The sequence below is a fragment of the Calonectris borealis genome, chromosome 24 (genome assembly GCF_964195595.1).
Source record: "Calonectris borealis chromosome 24, bCalBor7.hap1.2, whole genome shotgun sequence".
Lineage (NCBI taxonomy): Eukaryota > Metazoa > Chordata > Aves > Procellariiformes > Procellariidae > Calonectris > Calonectris borealis.
In genome coordinates this window covers 2,737,023-2,756,545 of record NC_134335.1, presented here as the reverse complement: position 1 = coordinate 2,756,545, position 19,523 = coordinate 2,737,023, and the positions used below count along the sequence as shown (strand labels likewise).

At 49.7% G+C, this 19,523-nt stretch overlaps 2 protein-coding genes across 2 annotated transcripts; one reads left to right on the top strand and one right to left on the bottom strand.

Moving 5' to 3' along the window:
• Window positions 1-7: 7 nt before the first annotated feature.
• Window positions 8-5,333, bottom strand: HINFP (histone H4 transcription factor). The gene is made up of 9 exons (XM_075172929.1): window positions 5,021-5,333; window positions 4,570-4,796; window positions 4,260-4,371; window positions 3,626-3,778; window positions 2,938-3,015; window positions 2,724-2,844; window positions 2,472-2,610; window positions 2,053-2,177; window positions 8-1,354 (listed from the first exon to the last, which is right to left on the bottom strand). Exons 1-9 carry the CDS (start codon window positions 5,181-5,183, stop codon window positions 832-834), a joined length of 1,641 nt encoding a protein of 546 aa, XP_075029030.1. The 5' UTR covers window positions 5,184-5,333; the 3' UTR covers window positions 8-831.
• Window positions 5,334-6,068: 735 nt separating this feature from the next.
• Window positions 6,069-18,024, top strand: POU2AF2 (POU class 2 homeobox associating factor 2). The gene is made up of 6 exons (XM_075172698.1): window positions 6,069-6,300; window positions 8,228-8,365; window positions 11,062-11,171; window positions 15,835-15,877; window positions 16,632-16,930; window positions 17,560-18,024. The coding sequence occupies exons 2-6, from the start codon at window positions 8,356-8,358 to the stop codon at window positions 17,947-17,949; spliced, it is 852 nt and encodes a 283-aa protein (XP_075028799.1). The 5' UTR covers window positions 6,069-6,300; window positions 8,228-8,355; the 3' UTR covers window positions 17,950-18,024.
• The last annotated feature ends 1,499 nt before the right edge of the window (window positions 18,025-19,523 follow it).

Here is a 19,523-nt window from a genome sequence, read left to right as displayed (position 1 = left end):
ACACTGGTTGGCCTGGCAGTCTGACTTTTATTTGTCTTGCCAAAGTACACTTTGCCCAACCAGGAGCCCAAACCCCAATGTGGGGAGGAAACCCAGGGAAAGACAAAAGCAGTAAGAAGCTCCAATCCCCAAGTGCTGCAGGGTAGCGGTAGCCTGCAAGGGACAGCACTTCCAGCCCTCTCCTCCCAAAGATCAGTACAGTGTAATGGGATCAGTGGTGCAAACACCACCAACAGCACCAGCTGAATGACCTAGGAAAGATGATGTGCAGGGAACTGCTGATGAAGGCAGAAGTAGAGCATGCCATCCCCTGGAGAACAAAGTATGGATGGGGGAGAACAGGCCTGCTAAGGGCCACACATCTCCCCAGAGAAGAGGCTTCAGCTGCAGTGTCTGCTCAGCACACCATCCTGCCTGGGGAGATCCTAGCTGAGGACCAGGCTCAGCAAGGGCTGACAACTTAGCTGCACAGCAGCAGAGACAACATCAACGGTGAGTAACCAAAATGGGAAGGCCTGTGTCAGGCTAAGGCCAAACCTTCTGGAAGCGTGGGAGAGGTTTGCTAGTCCCTAATCCCCAAAAGGAGGAGACAGACAGCTCTTTGCAGCTCAGACCACTTGACCCACAACTGAGAGAAATCTGTCCTTCCCCTCTCCCCATGCTGACCAGAACTGGCAGCCAGTGAGGCTGGGGCAGCAGAGGGGGAAGTTAGCCAGCTGCACGTAGGTGAAGACAAGCTCAGCCCTCTCCCCCAAGCACTTCCCAGCCTCCCCCACTGGCACATCCCACGGAGGCCCAAGTTTTCCACATGCAGAGAGGCAGGTGAGCACCTCACACGATCTGGATGCCCAGCTCCTCAGCTGTCTTCTGCAGACGGTCCATGACATTCTCCTCCAGCTCCATAGTGAGCCCGCTGGGTGCTGCCACCTGCTCCTCTGAGGATGTGCTGGCCATGACATAATACACAGTCTCACTCTCCCCACGCTCATTGGTCCGGTTCACCACACGGATGATGGGGTTGGCCAGGGTGCCGGGTTCTTGCTCCGATGACAGTGCTGCTCCTGGGAAGGCACTCGGCCGTGCTGGCTCAGGGTTGTCAGCAGAGCAAGCTGCCAGGCGCAGCGGGGCCACCTGCAGCTCAGCAATACTGTTCTCCACTGGGGGAGCCTCTGCTGGGGCCTCCAGAATGATGCCCTGCAGGTTGCCCTCACCCTCAGACAGCACCACACACTCAGTTGAGCCATCCAGTGCCTCCCCCCGCTTCTCTCTGTCCTTCAGTAGCTGTTCTGTCAGCTCCACGCTCTCGTAACGCACCAGCTGCAGCCTCATGTAGCCATCCTCATGTTCCTTGTACCTGAGCAGAGATAGGCAGGGGTGATGGAGCCAGTCACACTGCAGCCCCTTCCCAAGAGACGGCTGCTGCTTCAGGCTGCTACCTAAGGAAAGGGTACTATATTCTAGGCTCCAGTGCCCAGTGCTACATAGATGATACTGGGCAAGTAAAATAAAAATCCTTCGGTCCCTATCCCTAAAAGCACATGTGGCAGCTTCCGAGCTTTCTGCCAGGCCTCTATCATCTCCCAAACCCATCTCCTTCCACCACTCTGTTTCACTGGGAGCATTTGAAGTCCATCCTCTTCCCCTCCCAGCTTTTAGGCTCTGGAGTTTCCTAGAGAGGATGCAGCAGAGACATCTATCAAGAGACTGATCTGCAGCAGCTCTCTCTGGAGTGGGACACCTGGACCTGGGCACTGCCAAGCTCAGAAGCGTCCCACCAGATGCAGCTGTGATGGCACCACTGCTGCCCTTGCCCCTAATTTCTGACCCACTGCTGGAGCTGCCACCCAGCACTGCTCCGTTGCTGTGCCAGATCCCACCGAATGCTTGCTGCGCAGTGCCTCCCAGCCACTGGGAAATGGGTCTTGAGCACATTACAGGCAGATGTCAGAGCCCAAGCACTGCCAGATCTCTGCTTCAGCAAGATGCAGGATGCAGCTCCAGCTGTCTCTTGTACTAGAGAGGAGGTAGTGAGGAGCTAAGGATGGCCAGTACCTGAAGCGAGGATGCCCCGAGGGCCATTTGAACTGGTGTTTCTTCCTGAGGTGGACAGTGAGGTTGTTTCCACGTGTGAAGCACTTGTCACAGACATGGCACTTGTACCGGGGCTCTGAGTCACCCTGAAGGGCAGAGAGAGGGATGTGAATACCCCATGAGCCTGATCAGAAGGCCTGGTACCCACGCATATGCACGGAAGGAGGAATCAGGTTCTCTGAGAAGACTGACATGACGTATCATTGCAGCAGTGAGAGAGGAATGCAACCTGACCTCACATTCCTACAGCCCTGGTCAGCCTGGGGCACTTCACATGACTTTAGCTTTTTCCCTCATGCTTCTGTACAGCATGTTGCACTTAGTTCTCAGCCTCATTGGGAGAGAGTATACAGCAGAATAGCCCTCTGCTCCCTTCCCACCTCATGGACTTTCCGGTAGTGCAGTTTGATGGAGCAGAGGGAACGTGCAGTGAAGCTGCAAGCCTCAAACTCGCAGTGATAGGCTGGCTCTTTGCTGTGCGTGTCCAGATGTTTCCTCAAGTCAATAAGATTCTTGCAGCTAAAAGGAAATGATAAGGGAATAAAGCTAAACACTGTGTAGCGCACACACACATCTGCCTCTGAGTGCTTCTCCGTCACCAGTCTGGGAAGATAGAAAGCCCTGGTCCTCACCTGTAGTCACAGTAGTCACACTTGAATGGCCGCTCCTCACTGTGCCGAAAACGAATGTGATTGCGCAGGGAGGAGGGCAGCGGGCAGGTCATGTCACACAGAGGGCACTTGTAATGGTTCACTGTGCGAAAGAATGGATGGAAAACGTTACCAGAAAGCAGGGCAGAGCACACACTCTTCAGAGTCTCAGCTGGGAGAAGGGGCCTTTACTCACCATGGTTCCTTATATGGTCACGGAGCAGCCTCTCTGTGGCAAACCTCTTGGAGCAGTGAGAACACTGAAACCTCTGCTCTGCAGCATCAGGGCCAGGAAGAAAGGGGAGGGGATGGTGAGAAAAGAGATCAAAGCAGAGAGAACAGCACAAAGAGCAGCAAGTAAGAAAAAGAAGTAGTTACAGTGGAGCTGGGAACTCTTCTCTCCAGGCAGAGATAGCAGACACTGACTACAAAGCCAAAGAACAAAAAAAACCCCACACTTGCAAAGACCAATCTGCCTCCCCTTCACACAACCTCCTTGTGCTGCCAGTGCAGGAACTGGGGAGCAACCATCACACACACATCGCCAGCACAGCACAAGGGAACTCAACAAGCAAATCCCAGTGCTGCTGCAACTGCCCAGCTGCTGCCTTTGACTTCAGTTCTGGGTCCCTACAGGAGGAACAGCTCTGGCTGCAGCAGTGTGAGCCCTGTGCAGCCTTGTCAGCGTCCAACCCTCCTGCCTCTGCAAGACGACACTTCTCAGAGACTCATCAGTGTCTTAGTTCTCAGTCATCAGAGAAGCCAGGTTGTTTCCAAGCACACCCGTGCCCTTTGCTTGCAGAGAACAGGCAGCTCTAGCAAACCAAATGGTCCAGCCAGAGGACTGCTCACAACCCACTCCTCCCCTGCCCGCAGGAGCTTACGGTCCAGCGCAGTCTGACGGCGGATGTGGTCAAAGAACTTGGTGTTGTTGGCGAACATCCCCCCACATGTAGGACAGGCCACCACCTTCTCCTGCGTATGGCTGCGTAAGTGCTCCCGCAGTTTGCAGCGCCCCTTGAAGGTGCAATCGCAGTCTAAACAGAAACAACAGAATGCCATTAAGATCCTTCACACATGGGCCACATCCACAACCTGTCTGAATGGCAGGCTTCTTGCTTCTGTTTTGACTAGCAAGGATCAACTTCCTGCTCCAAAAAGCCCATAGAGCAGGGTCACAGCAGGATGAGATCACTAGTGTACAACTGGCATGGCCCCCCCGCCTGCAAGCAGCTAAGACAATTGCACAAACAAAGGAGAGAGAAATTATTGAAAAAATTACAGTGGAGCCTTTTCTTCTGGTTACTAATTAAATATAAATGAAAAGTTCAATATTAAGCACTCAGCTGGATCCCCTGAAGGAAATTCTACAGGAATATTTCACTGTTAGGACCATGCACACGTATTTTTGAAGTTCAAGAGGCTCTTTGAAACCCTGCCAAAGAGTGCTCCTGTACAATGTTCGCAATTCAGCCCTGTGCAAAGCTTCCTAGACAGGCTTTGCATGCACCCACTAACCTTTCCAGCCACAGAGGACCACATGGTTCTCCTTCCCTGCCACTTTGTACTCCGAACAGAAGCTGTGATCCTCCACGTGCCGATAGAACCACTCGGGATTATCAAATGATCTCTGTTGGGGCGCAGGGACAGACAAAACAGGGTAAAAAGACCAGCAGAAGCTGGCCTCAGCCAGAGCACAAAAGGTGTGACGCTTTCACACAAACACAGCCAACAGGCAGGCATATAGGTGAGCTGCAGGACAAAAGCAGCACTTGGCCGCCATGGCACAGATAACATAGGAAAGCAAAACTGGGTCCCCTGTTCTCACCTCACAGTACTCCCACAGACACAGAAAGTTCTCCTGGATCTCAGGGATGATATTGCGGCTCTGGAAGTCCAGCTGGCAATGGCTTACATCTGACTGGCTCTGCAGGGCCCGTAGTCCCCACTGCTTCAGCTTGGTGTGGTAGCAGTGGAAATAGACATGGCGAATGAGGTCAGCTGAGCTCTCTGGGGAACAGAAACCGCATTCCTGCCACAAACACGTGTATTCCTCTGCAACACAAACAGGAAATATACAGGCCATAATGGTCTGATAGAAACTCTCCAAGCTCAGGTTTCTGCAGACAGAGAAACACCACGGCTTTTTTCATGAGATTCCAGTCCTGCAACAGGCAGCGCTGCTCTCCTCAGGGAGAGGAAAATTCTCTCACAATGAAATATCTCAGAGAAGAGGGAGGGCTCCTGAGCCGCAGCGGCTGAGGCTGCTAGCTCCTTACCGAGAGGGTCCATCTCGTCCCGGTGTTCCCCGGGAAGGTGCTGCTGCAGATGCTGGGCCACGTGCTCGCAGAACTCCTCCATCTTCGAGGCCACGTAGGTGCACACCTCCCACTCGCACTGCAACACCAAGGACTCCTTGCCGCTGGCCTTGACGGGCGGCATGGCCAGGGCCACCGGCCCTGAAGGGCAGGGCGGAGACGCCGAGGGCTCCCCTCACCGTCGCGGTCACCCGCTGCCCGAAACCGGCCCGGGAGCTGTCCGGCACGCCTCGGCGAGGGCAGGGGCGGCCCTGCGCTCCCGCAGCGGCGGCCTGAGCCGAGCCTGAGCCACCGCGGCGGGCTGCTGGGCCTAGCGGCACCGAACCGGCGGGCGGGACAGGCGGAACCCCGGGGCGCCGGACAAAGGAGGGCGCAGGAAACCGCCCCACTGACCCTCCGCCCGTCCCTGTCCCGCCAGGGGGGCGCCGGAACCCAACGGACCGCGCCCGCCCGCCCAATAGCAGCCGCCCCCGCCTGGCCGCCGACCAATCACCGCGCAGGAGCCGGCTGCGCGCGTGCAGCGGCCGAGCGGGCCCGCCGGGAAGCGGCGCCGGTTCACAAAGGTTCCCAGGCCGTTTGGGGCTGACTCGCGAGCGAAACCCTTTCAGACACCCGTGGGACTAACTCGCGTTTGGTTTTGGGAAACCCGTATCCTGGGAGCCGGGACCACTTTTGTTGTTATAAGATTTAGCACGGGACCTAGCTTTGCAGTGCTGGAGTGTGAAGACCAGCACAGGCTTTGCTACTGCCCCACACGTTAATTTCTAGTGCCTGCAAAATTGTTTCTCGTGTAAACAAGAGAGTCCTCGGAGCGTGAAGACTGCAGTCCAAATCCACGCAGCTGGGCATCCCGGCCAAGCGCCGAATACAAAACGCATCAGTATAGTGGTTCCTGTTGTGAGATAACGCAACATATTCTCTTTACTCAGTAATAAGAAGATGGATTGAAATGACAGTTTGAATTAAACAAATATACATCAACTACTACATCTGCTGTTCCAAACACAGCACAAGGGAACTCAACAAACACAGTTCTCGGAAAGTTTGCTTTGGCACAGGTAAATACCATGCTAAACCCAAATGGGATTGTATAAAATGTGCCACAAAGCGTGCTTTGCCACTACACAATTGCTTCCTGTCACACCAGCTCTCCTCTCTGACACAAATGGAAAGTACATGCCCAAATTCACAAAATTATACAGACAATCTGGGTCTGATGCTTTTTCAAACGAAAATGTAAGGTAAGAGATGGATGTAATCTAAAAGAAGGCTGGCTGGGTTTTTATTTTATCTCTGTTTAATTGTTTTCTGCAGGATCTGTTGTTTTCAATGTAATTATTTTGTACTCGGTACAGAAAACACCTGGACTGGCTAGACAGTGCAAAGCTATTAGCTTAAATGGGGTTGGGATTTAACTTGTACATCCTAACCAAAGTAGATAAACATCCAGCACAGGAGAAAAAACTATCTGGGAAGCCTGTCAGGAGGCAGGTGGCAAACTACTTTCAAACTAAGTAAAGACAGCCCTTTTCTGTTGCAACTTTACATCTGTCCACACTTCCCCAACCCGCCTGGTGCTTCCTGCCCATTCTATTACCTGTCAGCCAACTCCAAGACACCTGTGGGTATCAGGAGGGGGTGGCCAGGAATGGATGGGCCAAAATAAGACTTGTCTTATATAAGAGGGCATACATATGTGGTGAAAGACTCTGTATACAGGAGCTCAAGTCTTCCATGAGCTTGATTGTGTGATGTCCTCTTGTTCCTGAGCTCTGCGTCTGAGCAGGCAGAATACCCAAGTCATTCTGCAAGTTAAGAATATTGAGAATTATTCAGGATGTCATTTCAGCTCTGCCTTCCCCACTTGCCTTGATGGCCTGAGCAGATGCAGCCTTTGCCAGCTGCTGCTCTTTGTATTTTATTTTTCTTCTGAAGGAAAAGAAGAATTACACTTAAAAAAACAATAGCCTTCCCCAGGAAGGCAGTTCATGTGACAGGCCAAATTAATCTCCAGGCCAATGCTGGGGAAAGCACATGGAATTACAAAGAGGGACAGATCTTACCTAATAGACCCACAAGCTGGCAGCAGACTCCACAAGAGGAGAAATATTTAATTATGAGGAACATATTGGCGCCGGTCTTGTCCTGCTCATGTAAGATGAGTGCAGCAATACTGTGCACCAGCCCACTCTGCTTGTACACAAAATGCTCCAGAGATCATCTGCCTCACCACAGTCTGTCCTCACCGTATTGATAGGTTGTGCTAGCCATGTTGCAGGGAAAACGGGTCTCATAGCAAATGCGGATATGTTTCAGAACTAAGATATAAGCTATGGTGCTTAAAGAAGAATTTAAAGGCTTAACTCTGCTTCTTGCTTCAGATATTGCAGAAACAGACTTGCTACCATTTGGAGGCTGGGAACAGAGGAATGGCTACAGCAGGCCTGGCCAAAGGTCCCTTTGATCTGGGTCCAGCAGCATTGTAAGAACAGGTCCTCTCCTGGCTGCTGCTTCCCCTTCTGGCACCTCACTGAAGACTAACCTCAGACCTTCAGGAAGGGGACCCCTGGCCTTCCCCACAGCAGCATGTCAGTTTGCTAAAGGGTGTTCCTGCCAGTCCCATGAGCATGCTGTCCCTGGCTGAGTGTTACCCCTCTCCCCGCAGGTGCTAGTGGATGCCATACAAAGCCTCCTGCGTTCACAGTGTCCAGAGATCCAGTTTTAATTGTGTAATGCACAAGCATTACACACTCTGTGGGGTCGCAGAGAGACAGTACTACTCCCCGAGTAAGGCCTGCTGTGTGCATCTTCAACAGCACATGGGTATCTCACACTTACACACGAGAAGGTGCTCTTGTCCCAAGCCTTGTTTTTCCAGCCAGATTCCTCATCTGTAAGGAGATGGCTCATCACTGCAAGACTTACCAGCCTTTCACTTTAAACCAAGATTTTTCTGTTAGTAAACCTTCTGTTGGTAAAACTTTCATCCATTTTTTCAGTTTTCATCCATGAAATGTCAGCTCAGACGGGAAAGAGACTCTTTGGGAATGATCCACACTGATGATGCAAATTGGAGTGAAACACACATCAAGAGATTTGCATTTAAGCAAATCCCAAACAAGGTATCATGGAGACATCACTAAATTGTAGAAAACATATTTCCATCAGGCTCAGTTGGAACTTTACCAGTGGAGTATGAGCACTGACTTCACTCTGCTCTAGGAAGCTCATCACAGACAGCCCGTCTCCAAAGTCCTGCAGAATCTGAGAGCTGGGACTTGTCAGCAGTGACAACAATGGAAACAGGTGAGTTTCAGCACCTTGACTTTTCACAAGCGTAGAGATGCATCTTCATGGAAATATCTGGGAAAGAACATACTATGCCATTCTTGGGCTCATATTAAAAAAAAAAATCAGAAAGAAGAATTGTCTAAAATTGATGCGTGGCATCTTTAATGTCCCAAGAATTTAATAGTTTCTATTAGCATGTTCTGCCTTCTCTAGACTGAATTTATATTTCTTCACAATGCAATATTTTCCAAAAGGCAGTTAGATCGAAGTGAAATATGATTCGATGTGAAATATGATTCAATTTACTTGAAAATTATATAAACTCGGGTCTAAATTAGCACTCCCTTCCCCGATGCTGCCAATAGCAGTTATCTGGGGTTTTAATAGTTCAGCATCAGATCCTGCTGAATAACTCACTGAAAGCAACACGTTATGTGAGGCTGGACTGCCAAGTTAAAAACAGAGCCATTACATTGCTTACTTACAAGAACTTGAGCAGAGGAATAACTGTGAGTATATGAGTGAAGTAACTCCAATAGCACAGCACCTGTGCGTAAAAGTAAGGAGGTGTGAAAGTGTTTTTCTAACATCTTTAGACCATAGTAAAGATGTTAGGAAAACAGGACTGCAGAAGTGCAGAGCATCAGACACTTGCTAGAAATGGTCACAGAGAAGCAAGGTCAGTTAACACAAAGAGGTTGTAGGATTTGGCAATGTCAGGCTGCAGAATAAAAGAATAAAAGCTGCTCACAGCTTTTCCAGTGATGCTATTTTAGAAATATCCCCATTCTGAAAATTAAATATAAGACTGTCTCCTTGGCTTCAGTCCTCTTCCAGAAGTTCTCTGCTGAATCAAGGCCTGAATCTTCAACTGGATGCAGCTAGCAAAGGCTGCGTGAGTTATCGCAGGTATCAAACCATGATGGAGCTCAATGAACTGTGCTATACAGTTCAGACTTTTCCATCAAATTGCAATGCTGTTAACTCTAAAGGAACTCTCACGCAAAGATGTGAAGTTTCCAATGCAGAAAGTATAGCTGTTTCTGCTAGTTATACCCTCTGCCACAGCTTTTGAGCTCCAGCTACATGTGCACACTGGGTACCTGTGCTTCCAACTGCTCTCAGTAAAAACAGCCCTGAAAAGAGACTAAAGGAGGGAGATTTCTTCCTTGGGCTGTGGAAAAGAGTCTGAATCAGTATACAGATTCCTCTCAGCTGCAAGAGTTGATATCCATTTCTGGCTGTGTCCTGGCTTATCCACAGATACTTGCTGGTCAAAGGTAAACACTGAGTCTGTATACTATTTTGTCTATTTTGATCATAAGCTCTTTGGGCCACTGTCTCTTGCAATGCGTTTGCCTTGTGCCCAGTCTTGGCTGAAGTCTCTCTGGTTAGTACTCAAACAACAAAACCAAGTTGCAGTTGCCCAAAATTGCAATTGCTACAGCCTAACAGAAAACATTTGGGGTAAGCCCACGCCAGCACCGAGATTGTGTTTTTTAAACCTTCTACTCTTCCCTTTCTAAGCTCTCCATGTGTATGTGCACCTGGGGACACAATGCCACATGAAAGAAAGTGATAAATGGAGCCAATGGAGCTTTTCACATCCTGAAAAGCAGAAGGGCAAAATGACAAATCACAATTTTAGATATCAAACACATCAGCTGTGGAATGGCTGTTTGCGTTCCCTCAGGAGAACACAGCTGTGTGTTTTCCAAGGGATTAGCTTCAAAGTTAAGTTCTTCTCTGGAAGATTTCAATAAAAGCCCATATGGACACTCCTCCCTGGCTCCACAGGTGCAAGCTCTCTGTTCAGGCACAGCCAGGATAAAAAAGCTCTCCCTGGTATTGTACCTCATACCTCTCTGCCCTCACTTGTGCCAAAACGCCTGTACACAAGGCAGATCTTGCACAGCTTTATCCAGGCAGAGGAAGAGGACAGATGCCTCACACCAAAAGTCACACAGACCCTACGGAAGGTTGTGTTGTATTCCAGGCAGGTCAAGAAAACAGAGCCAGGCCTGCCATCAGCCTCTTGGGTGGCATGGCCAAGGCACTGTACCCCTTTTTGTGCCTTCGTTGATAACCTTCATAAAACAGAGTCCCCAGGTACCTGTCTGTATTTGCTGTGGATACAAAGCAGACTGAGTGGCCAGCTCCTTTTCCTTTCCCGAGATCTGCACTGTGATTCACATCACCATTCAGAGGAGCCACTCCAACCTTCTGGGGTATTTCCACCTTTGCTGCACTGAGATCAAAGCTTGCAGAGCAATGTGCTGAAAGCCAGCAGCTCTAGAAGGGCAAGGAGGAGCTAAACCACAGCATTTCTGCTGAAAGCAATAGTGGCTGTACAGTTAAATCAAATTTTGCTGACCCAAAGGGGAAATGTAGGATCCCCCAGAGTTCTCTTTGGAAAAACAAACGCCAAAAATGATCAGCCAACCATATCTGGCACACAGGGAGCTGCACGGAAACCACGCGGCACCCAATGCTGAAATATAGGGTAGGGCACCGCAGTCTTTTTTCTCTGCAAATGAGCAGCCTTCACTATTGGGCTCCTAAGGGATGATTTTGTATTAATAATAGAAGTCTTACATGCCTTCTTCCTAACTTGGTGTACAGAGGCAATGAATTTGCTTCTTCCGTAACAACCTCTTCCAACTGCTCTATGCTTTCACTGAACTCCTCTAATGCTTGTTTCATTCCCTCAGTCCCTACAGATTTTGGCAAACGGGTGTACCAAGGAGTGCGAGTGAAACACACAGTCAAAGATCTTCTTGCTGAAAAACGATCCAGGCAAAGCAGTGGCTCCCACTTCAGTGTAAGTCACTTCCCACCACCCTCTCCCCCCGCCCTTTTTTTTTTTTAAAAAAACCAGAAATGTCATGTCATGTAACCCTCTGGTTTAAAGACCATTTATGTTGAGTTCAGGGCACTGCCAATATTGACAGGGAATAGCAAAAACATTTGCAACACTAGTGTTTGCCCCAAAAGATCACAGATGGCTCCTTGATTTTTTACATCAGTGAATCTTTGAGGGATTAAAGTCTTTTTTGTTTGTTTGTTTTAAGCAAATCAGTAATGCTAAATTTCTCATTCCTTTCACATCCTGCATATGACACCTTTCCAAGTCAACTTCCTTTTTCATTAGCTACACTTGAACAACTCACTGCCACAAAAATAGATGCTCTTCCCTGAATGTTGTGCTCCTTCCAGCTCCTCTCTGGCATACTGGAGTGCCAGGGGAGATGCAGTGATGTTATGGCCTGGAAAAAGGCCAAGCATTAGTTTGTAAGAGATTATTTCTTTTTAAAGTGGTTCTATGGCAACAGGAAACCTAAGTCAAATTATAGTACACTACAATTTTTTTTCCTCAATTACTAGTCAGAAAAGCAATGCTGTCCCCAGAAGGGGGGGGACAATATTGCAGGTGAGAGCATGTGGCATCCAGTGGCACAGTAAGCCATTCCTTGTGTGCTCTCAAGACTCACCTTTACCAAGCAGCAGCACTTCCAGGCTGATGGGGAGCAACGGGGCCACTGACAGATGAGGAGATGCAGTCAAGCTGCTGAAACTGTGTCCTGGAAGGAAAGGGTGGGGGCAGAGACCTGAATTACTGGTAGCAGAAGGCACATATTAGGAGGTTTGATGCTTTTTTCCTCCCAAGCCATTTGTCTCAGGCTTTTTGCCTTTAGCAAAACAAAGAGACTTCAGAGGGACTTGCAAGTATTTTTCTCACTGTTACTTTCACACACGTTAACTCTGTGTAACAAAACCAGGTAGAAAAACAGCATGGGCGTTACCAAACAAAGCAAGATCTAGCCATAGATCTCTTCAGAGCCTTCAGCTAATGCAGAAAGGCAGAAGACCCCCTGAGACATGGACAGGGACTGAGAAACACATGCTCCCACGAGGCAGGCATTTGGGAAGACTGCTTTGGGAAGCAGCAGAAAGCAACTGCTGTGTTTGCACTCACTGAGAAAACAGATCCTGGTTGATGCTTTACCTGCTCTCTTTCTGGAGGCGGCAGCTTCAACGGCTGCAATCAAAAGCCCTAGGAACTGCAAAACACTTGCTGCTTACTTTATTGCGCTTTGTTTTGTATTCCAAAGCTTAGCACTTGTGTGTCTATCTAATGCAAAATCAGCCCTGTTGCTAATTCCCTATGAGAGACGAAAAATTATTGTGCAGGGCAAACATCCGTATTTGCTCGAATGTATCATGAAAAGAACAGCTGTAAGTGCAGCTCTGTTTATCTGACATAATAAAATCCAGGATCAAAGCAAATGGCAGATAACTGAACACCCCTTTGTATATTTATGATGCAGTGTAATTTAGCTGCATCTTTTGTTCGAACATGATCTTTGCTCCAAAAATCAGTAAGCCTTTGTTGTGCAAGGGGAGGTCTATGGAGGAGATTTGTGCTGCTATGGAAAGGTCATTGCTCATCAGAGGTGAGCTGCTGGGCTGTTTACTGAGGCAGCAGAACAGCAACAATTTCGTGACAGCCAGGCCCTGCACATATTAAATGATAGGAAACCAGTGTGTACCGTGATGAAAACCACACAATTTGGGCTTCTAAGTTCCCACCAACTGCAGGGCAGAAGGGCCTGGTCCTGGGCTTTAGGGAGGGTCTGACATTTTTTACTTTGGCTCATCCACCACATAGGCATGAACCAGCAGTTACCCTCTGCATGATAGAAGGATTACTCTCTTTTCTCAGGTGGGGAAACTGGTAGGTACACAGATAAAGCACTATGCCCAGCAGCACTCAGAGGCCACGGACAGGTCATTCAGCAAACTTGCTGTCAGCAAACGAGTGAGGTGCCCTGCCCAGACTAAGCTTTGCTTTTATTATTAATTTTTATTACTTCAGCTGCTGTACTACAGATTGGGCCCAGAGAGGAGATACACTGAAGCCAAAGTATGGAAAAAGGGCACCATAGATCCCCATTGCAGGACCAGGTCATTATTTTAACCTGGATCCTTACGTTTACTCCCCCAAGGCAGCCTTGTAGCTGAAAAACGCTCCTGGGTTACCAAGGTAGTGAAGCTCTCTGGAGTACCTCCAGCCAGCATCTCTGCCTGGTCATGTGTGAGGCAGGCTGAGACCAAGCTCATCAACAGCTGAATATGCTGTGGGCTCAAGTGATGCTAAACAGACACACTGATGTGTTGCAGAATCATAGAATCATTAAGGTTGGAAAAGACCTTTAAGATCATGGAGTCCAACCGTCAATGCAACACCACCATGCCCACTACACCATGTCCCTAAGCGCCTCATCTGCACGTCTTTTAAATACTTCCAGGGATGGTGACTCAACCACTTCCCTGGGCAGCCTGTTCCAAGGACCTCACTGAAGATCATAGCTAGTAATGCACACTGCCCTGCAAAGTTCAAGTCCCCACATGCAAATCTGGTCTCAGTAGACGCCTCATCTCAGTTTCTCTAGGAGAATGCCATGGGAGACAGTGTCAAAGGCTTTACTGAAGTCCAGATAGACCACATCCACAGCCTTTCCCTCATCCACTAGCGGGTCACCTGGTCATAGAAGGAGATCAGGTTGGTCAAGCAGGACCTTGCCTTCCATGAACCTGTGCTGGCTGGGCCTGATCCCCTGGAAAATCCAGCTACCCCAGTCCCACAGCACTGAAAGCAAGTAGTGCAGGGAGGAAATGAACTAATGGGCTTAAATTAAGCTGAGCAATTCATCACCTGATAAGGAGCCAGGAGGCAACTGAAATGTAGGTCTCTGCAAGTATGCGGGTGCCTGCTATGATGAAGGCCAAAGATGGGCTGCTGCACAGGCTCGTGCAATTAAATTAAGGCAGGTAAAACCCTTGCAACTAATGTCAGCTCTGTGGCTGATAGGTGTGTGCAAAAGAACCTGCTGCTTGTGACACACAGTCAGATAGTTTCAGTGGCTGTTGAACAGGCAGGATCAAAGATGAACTGAAATGCACTGGTAATCTGAAATGCTCCGTACTAGAGGCTGGCAGCTGTGCCCAGGGACCTTCCTGTTCTTCCAGCAAAGCATCCCAGCTCTCATCACTGCAGCCCTTTGACCTGCAGGTAGCACCTGTGATACTGCACCTCCTAACTCAACTTTTTCCTCATACACAGTATTAGGGGTGCCAGACAACAGTACTAGACTACTTCCTGGTGGGCTGTTAAGACCAGGATCTAAACACTAGTGCAGTGGCCTGCACCATTAGTTTTAAGGAGATTCCTCCTCAGTGAATGCAGTCACGTGCTGGCTGCAGGATACAATGGCCATGGGCAGGCAGAGGAGGTGGTGGTGAAAAACGCAAAGCAGGGGAAGGTATTACTAAAGTGACATGGATGCTGAGAGAGGGGCGTCTACTGAGACCAGATTTGCATGTGGGGACTTGAACTTTGCAGGGCAGTGTGCATTACTAGCTACGATCTTCAGTGAGGTCTGCAGCCGAAAATGGCCCAGCTGGAGACAGGTGCAAGCCCTGGCCCTGACCCTGCAATGTGAACACCCTCATCTGCCCGCAAGCCAAAGGGCTCCTTCCTGACACCTCCTATCACTCCTGCAGCCCGTGTGACTTGTGTGGGCTCAGAGCTCATTTTCATGACAGAGCAGGGAGCAGCTGCAAACCTCCCTCAGCAGTAAAAGGAAGTCCTAGCACTGGCAAATTTAATTCAAATCTAAACCTCTAAATTTGGTTGCTTGCTATGGCAGGAACCTCCTGTTTGTGCTATGCAAACTGGAAATAGCATGCCACCATCGCTGGCCAGGGCAACAGGACAGCTGAGGTAAATGCAGCCATGGCCACTGTATTCCTGCTTTATGGGTTTGGAGGTCTGGAGACAGACCTCAATGAAACTCCATGTACAAGGTCTGCTCTAGAGGAGCAGATGCCTTTACCACAGTCCTTTGTAAGGAATTAGCCACTGTGAGCACCAGGGTCACTCAGGGCTAATTCTCCCTTACCTAGGGACCAAGAGGAGATTATTATTATCAGTATTGCTGTAGCATCTAAATAGGAGCTAGAAACAACTGCCTTCTACACACAGCCTGCTTGTTCTGCTAGGAGGGGCCAGCTAAAGCAGCTCTGTGGCAGTAGATGCAGCACAGGGGAGCTGGGCTAGAACACGGGCAGTGCAGAATCTGCCAAGGACCAGCCAAGGGCTTAGATACCAGCTTATTGAGACCTATTTTGTGCCAACACCAAAATGACTGCTCAGCATTATGCCTGCATTAAGGGACCCTGCAGTACATGAGAAAGAAGCCAGTTATCCTGGTAGTTCTACCATTATCAGCGCTACATAAGACCTTCAAAATCTCTTAGCCTCAGAGCCCCAGGCTTGAAATCTTGTAGTTAAGCTCTTCATACTTATAGCACCAAGGCTCAAATAGTGCACCTGAATTATGCCAACATCTTCCCAAACTACATGCTTAGAGATCTGCCTTGCTTTGAAAAGACATTTTTTAACGCATCTTTATCTTTTGCAGGGCAGCACCAACACACCGCAGTCACCGTTTGTCCAAATGCCAGGTGAGGTTTTCCTCCACCAATAAATACCTTCAATGCAGGTTGGACAGTTGACACTGCTCCTGTTTCTTCTCCTCCAAAGGACATGAAGTGAGCAAAGGAGCACTAGAGCACCTCTCAGAGAGAGCCCAGGAGGAAAGAAATTGAAAGGGTCAAAACAGGAACAGCAAAAATAAAAGAAAGGCCCCTGTAGTCTTGTATGAAATTCCCAAAGAGGGGAAAGAGAGGTAATTAAAGTATTTCCCACCTCTTTTGATCAAGGTGCCACGCAGAACCCCTTCTTTTTCCTCTGCATCTTCCAGTTTTCCCTGGAGCTGAAGGGAGAAAGTACGAAACCAGGAACTGACCTGTTTTGCCCCTTGAGCTCTTGGGCAGGGAAAGGGGAGTGAGGCTGGAACAGAAGCAGGTGGTTTTGCAGATGTAACCCCATCCTCCTTCTCAGGAGCTGTAGCAGAGCAAGGAGGAAGCAAAGGTTGGCAAAGCTAACCTCCATCCCCCTGGCCTCATATTTGAAGCTTCCCAAAACACATTTCGTTTGCTGCAGATGGAGGTCATCAGCTGGATCAGGGCAGTCAGAGATGCTAAAAGCACTTGGGCTGACACACCTGTTTGAAGACAGGATTGACTCCTGCCCTGCGTGATGCTAGAGAGAAAAGGGCTCTACTTTGCACCTGCAGAGGTGCCCATACCACTACGGCTCCCCAGGTGCTGCTGTTACGGTTTCCCTTTAGCCAACCCTTTTTTCTGACCACCACAGGCTCACCTACCACGGCTGGTTACTACGGCATCAGGAGATCCTTTACAACTGAGTTGGATTTCCACAACACAAAGCAAATTGTCAGTGATGTCTACTCATCCCCTCTAGGGTCCAAGCCCTTCTCGTGCGATTCCTCTGCCACTCGGGGCTACCCGGCACTTCTGGACCCATATCTCACCGACCAATATGGGGACTACCATGCTACTCCCCTCACAGCGGGTACCAGCTCCTTCTTCAGTCCTTCTTCTGTGCCCCCTCTCCTGCCATCCTTCCCTAATGAGACAGCGCACTTCCTACTAGTGAGTGAGTCTACGGTTCTCAGCCACCCAATGAAAGATTACCCAATTTAAAGCTGGTGTTAAGTCAGGGGGACTCATGCGGGAAGGATGTGGCAGTTACAGGAGCAGCCACAGCAGAGCACACAGCAGATGGGGCAGGGCTGAGGGGGAACTGTTTTTCTCTTTGTTCCTGTCCTCCATCTAATTGTCCCCTCTTGCTGTTGGAGACCAGCTCCTAAATTAACAACCTTCCCTGTTCCCCAAAACAACTACTCCATTAAGCTCCTTAAGTTTCTAGAAACATCCTTTGTCGGCTCCGGGCAGTTGCCTATCCCTATCCCTGCAGCTTCCCAGGAGCCAGCTCCATTCACACTCCCAGGGCAGAGCTCCTGGACCCTGCAGGATCGGGGCTGGTCAGTCTCACCGGGAGCCTATTCCAGGCCTTGCCCACTATTGACATCATGGATGCTTCCTTTCAACAGTTTTAACACCAAATACTGCTCCACAGCAACAGAAACCATTGTGAGTGCTCCCAGCTAGGCTCTTAGGATAGCTTGGCTTGGTGAAGGCAAGCTAGCTATGGCATTGCCTCCAGGACAAGCTTTTATTCTTAAGGGTCTTTCTTGCCTTCTCTCCCCGCTTCCATGCAGAGAGAGCCCTGGGAGCAGACCTCACCTGACAGTCTCAGCCAGTTGGACGGTGCGTGCTCAAACCCTTTGCAAGCACTGCCTGCCAGTGCCAGCTGCCTCTCCTCACACGAGTCTGGAGGTGTTTCCCCATACCGAAGCTCAGGTTGGACCCCAGCCATCCCCGGAGCCCAGCCTCTGCATCCTGTTGAAGATGTCCACTACTCCCCCAGCTATCTTGCCACCTCACCCTACTCCTTCTCACCATTCATGACAAACGAGCTTACCTCCAGGATGAGCCACCTCTCACCAGAGCAGTCCTCGGAGATGCCACCCCTTCACGATAACTCTGCCTGGGCAAAAGAGGATGGAAGTCCCATCTGGGGGACTTATGAAGGCCGGAGAACTTATTGATGAGAGATAAGAGCTGGAGGAAAAGAAAAATCGACCATTATTGAAGCAAATTTTTCCTAAAGCTGGTCCTTCAGAGGATGCTAAAAACATGCAAGGCTTTAGGCTCTGTTTAGAAATACAATCACTTGGATATACCACATTTAGCTTATAGTGGTGTCTTCTAGCGCCTTATGAGAGTCATTGCTCACAGCCCCGCTGTGCTACAGGTAAAATACACACCCTGAAAAAATATCTGCACTTATGGGCCTTTCCTACAAACAAGGATCTCGGGTACTTCTTTTCAGACATGAGGAAACAGGTTCCTCTGAACCATAAACTACGTCTACAGAGCCACATTACCAGAAGAGATTTGGGAAGGCTGGGGAGCAAGGCAAGGGGCTGGGGGAACCTCCCCTTAATAGCACAGAGTCTGTATAATGGTATCTGATTACCTAGCAGCATAAATGTACGTCCCTAATGCTAGCATGCTGTGAACATGGCATTGTCTTGGGCAACAGTTATTGCCAGAGTAGCAAAGACATGGCACGTTTGAGCCTACAACACAGAAGGCTACAACCAAATAAAGCTCACCATACTACACCAGGGCCTGGCAGACAGCTTAGGGTGTTGGCAGGCTCTGTCGGGGCACCGTCCTGCCTGCTGATCTGCGCACAAGGAAGCCTCACCATCCCTCCCACCTGCAATGCACAAAACACATCCTCCCCAATTTCCCTCTTGCCCTGAAGAAAACATAGAGCTGTTCCCCCTCTTGCCTAAGCCAGATCAATACAAGTGACGTGACGTGACTCGAAGCCTTGTGTCAGTGGGCATAAGGCAGACTGCTCCCAGCGCCTTGCCAAGAGGCACCCACCTGGGGCTGTAATTGGGACCAAGGCTGATTTGAAGTCGCAGTGCCAGGCCGGGCCCCATGACCACTAGAGGTAGCTCTGCACACACAGACACACACACACAGAGGAGTCCTGTGCAACCCTTACAGATGCAGCCAGTCCCCACTGCTGTGTCCATTCCCGGCAGAGGCTACCCTCTTTGCCCCATGTCATCCCCCAGCCTGGCACCCACAGAAGCAGCAACAAAAGCCTCGCTGAGGAAGAACAGGAGCTTTCTAGGCTTGCGAGTGTGTAGTGATGAGATGCTTTAAGGCCCTCTCTGCCTTTCCTCCTCAAATCCTGGGGCTGACGGGCATTTGAAGCCTTCTCAACACCCTCCAGGGATCATAAATGGCACTGGGGTCACAGGATCGGGCCCAGAGCATTGCTTCATGCCATGCTGCTTGCAGGCACCTCTGCACAGGAACATGGACTGGGCACCCAGCACTGCACCTAGAAACAGGCAGCAATATCCGGCCCCTGTAAGCAACACTGCAGAGAGCTGCCACGCGGACCAGGCCAGTCCTCTACACAAAGCCCTTTCTTTTACAGGCATACCACTTTGCACCATCCCTGGCACCCCTCATCCTGTAGCCCAGGAATGTCCCTGCAGCTCGGTGCGCATGCAGCAACCATACAAGCCCCTTGCTCAGCCCACACCTGACAGCCAACACCTCCCTGGCTTTTCAGGCACCCGCAAACTATCCA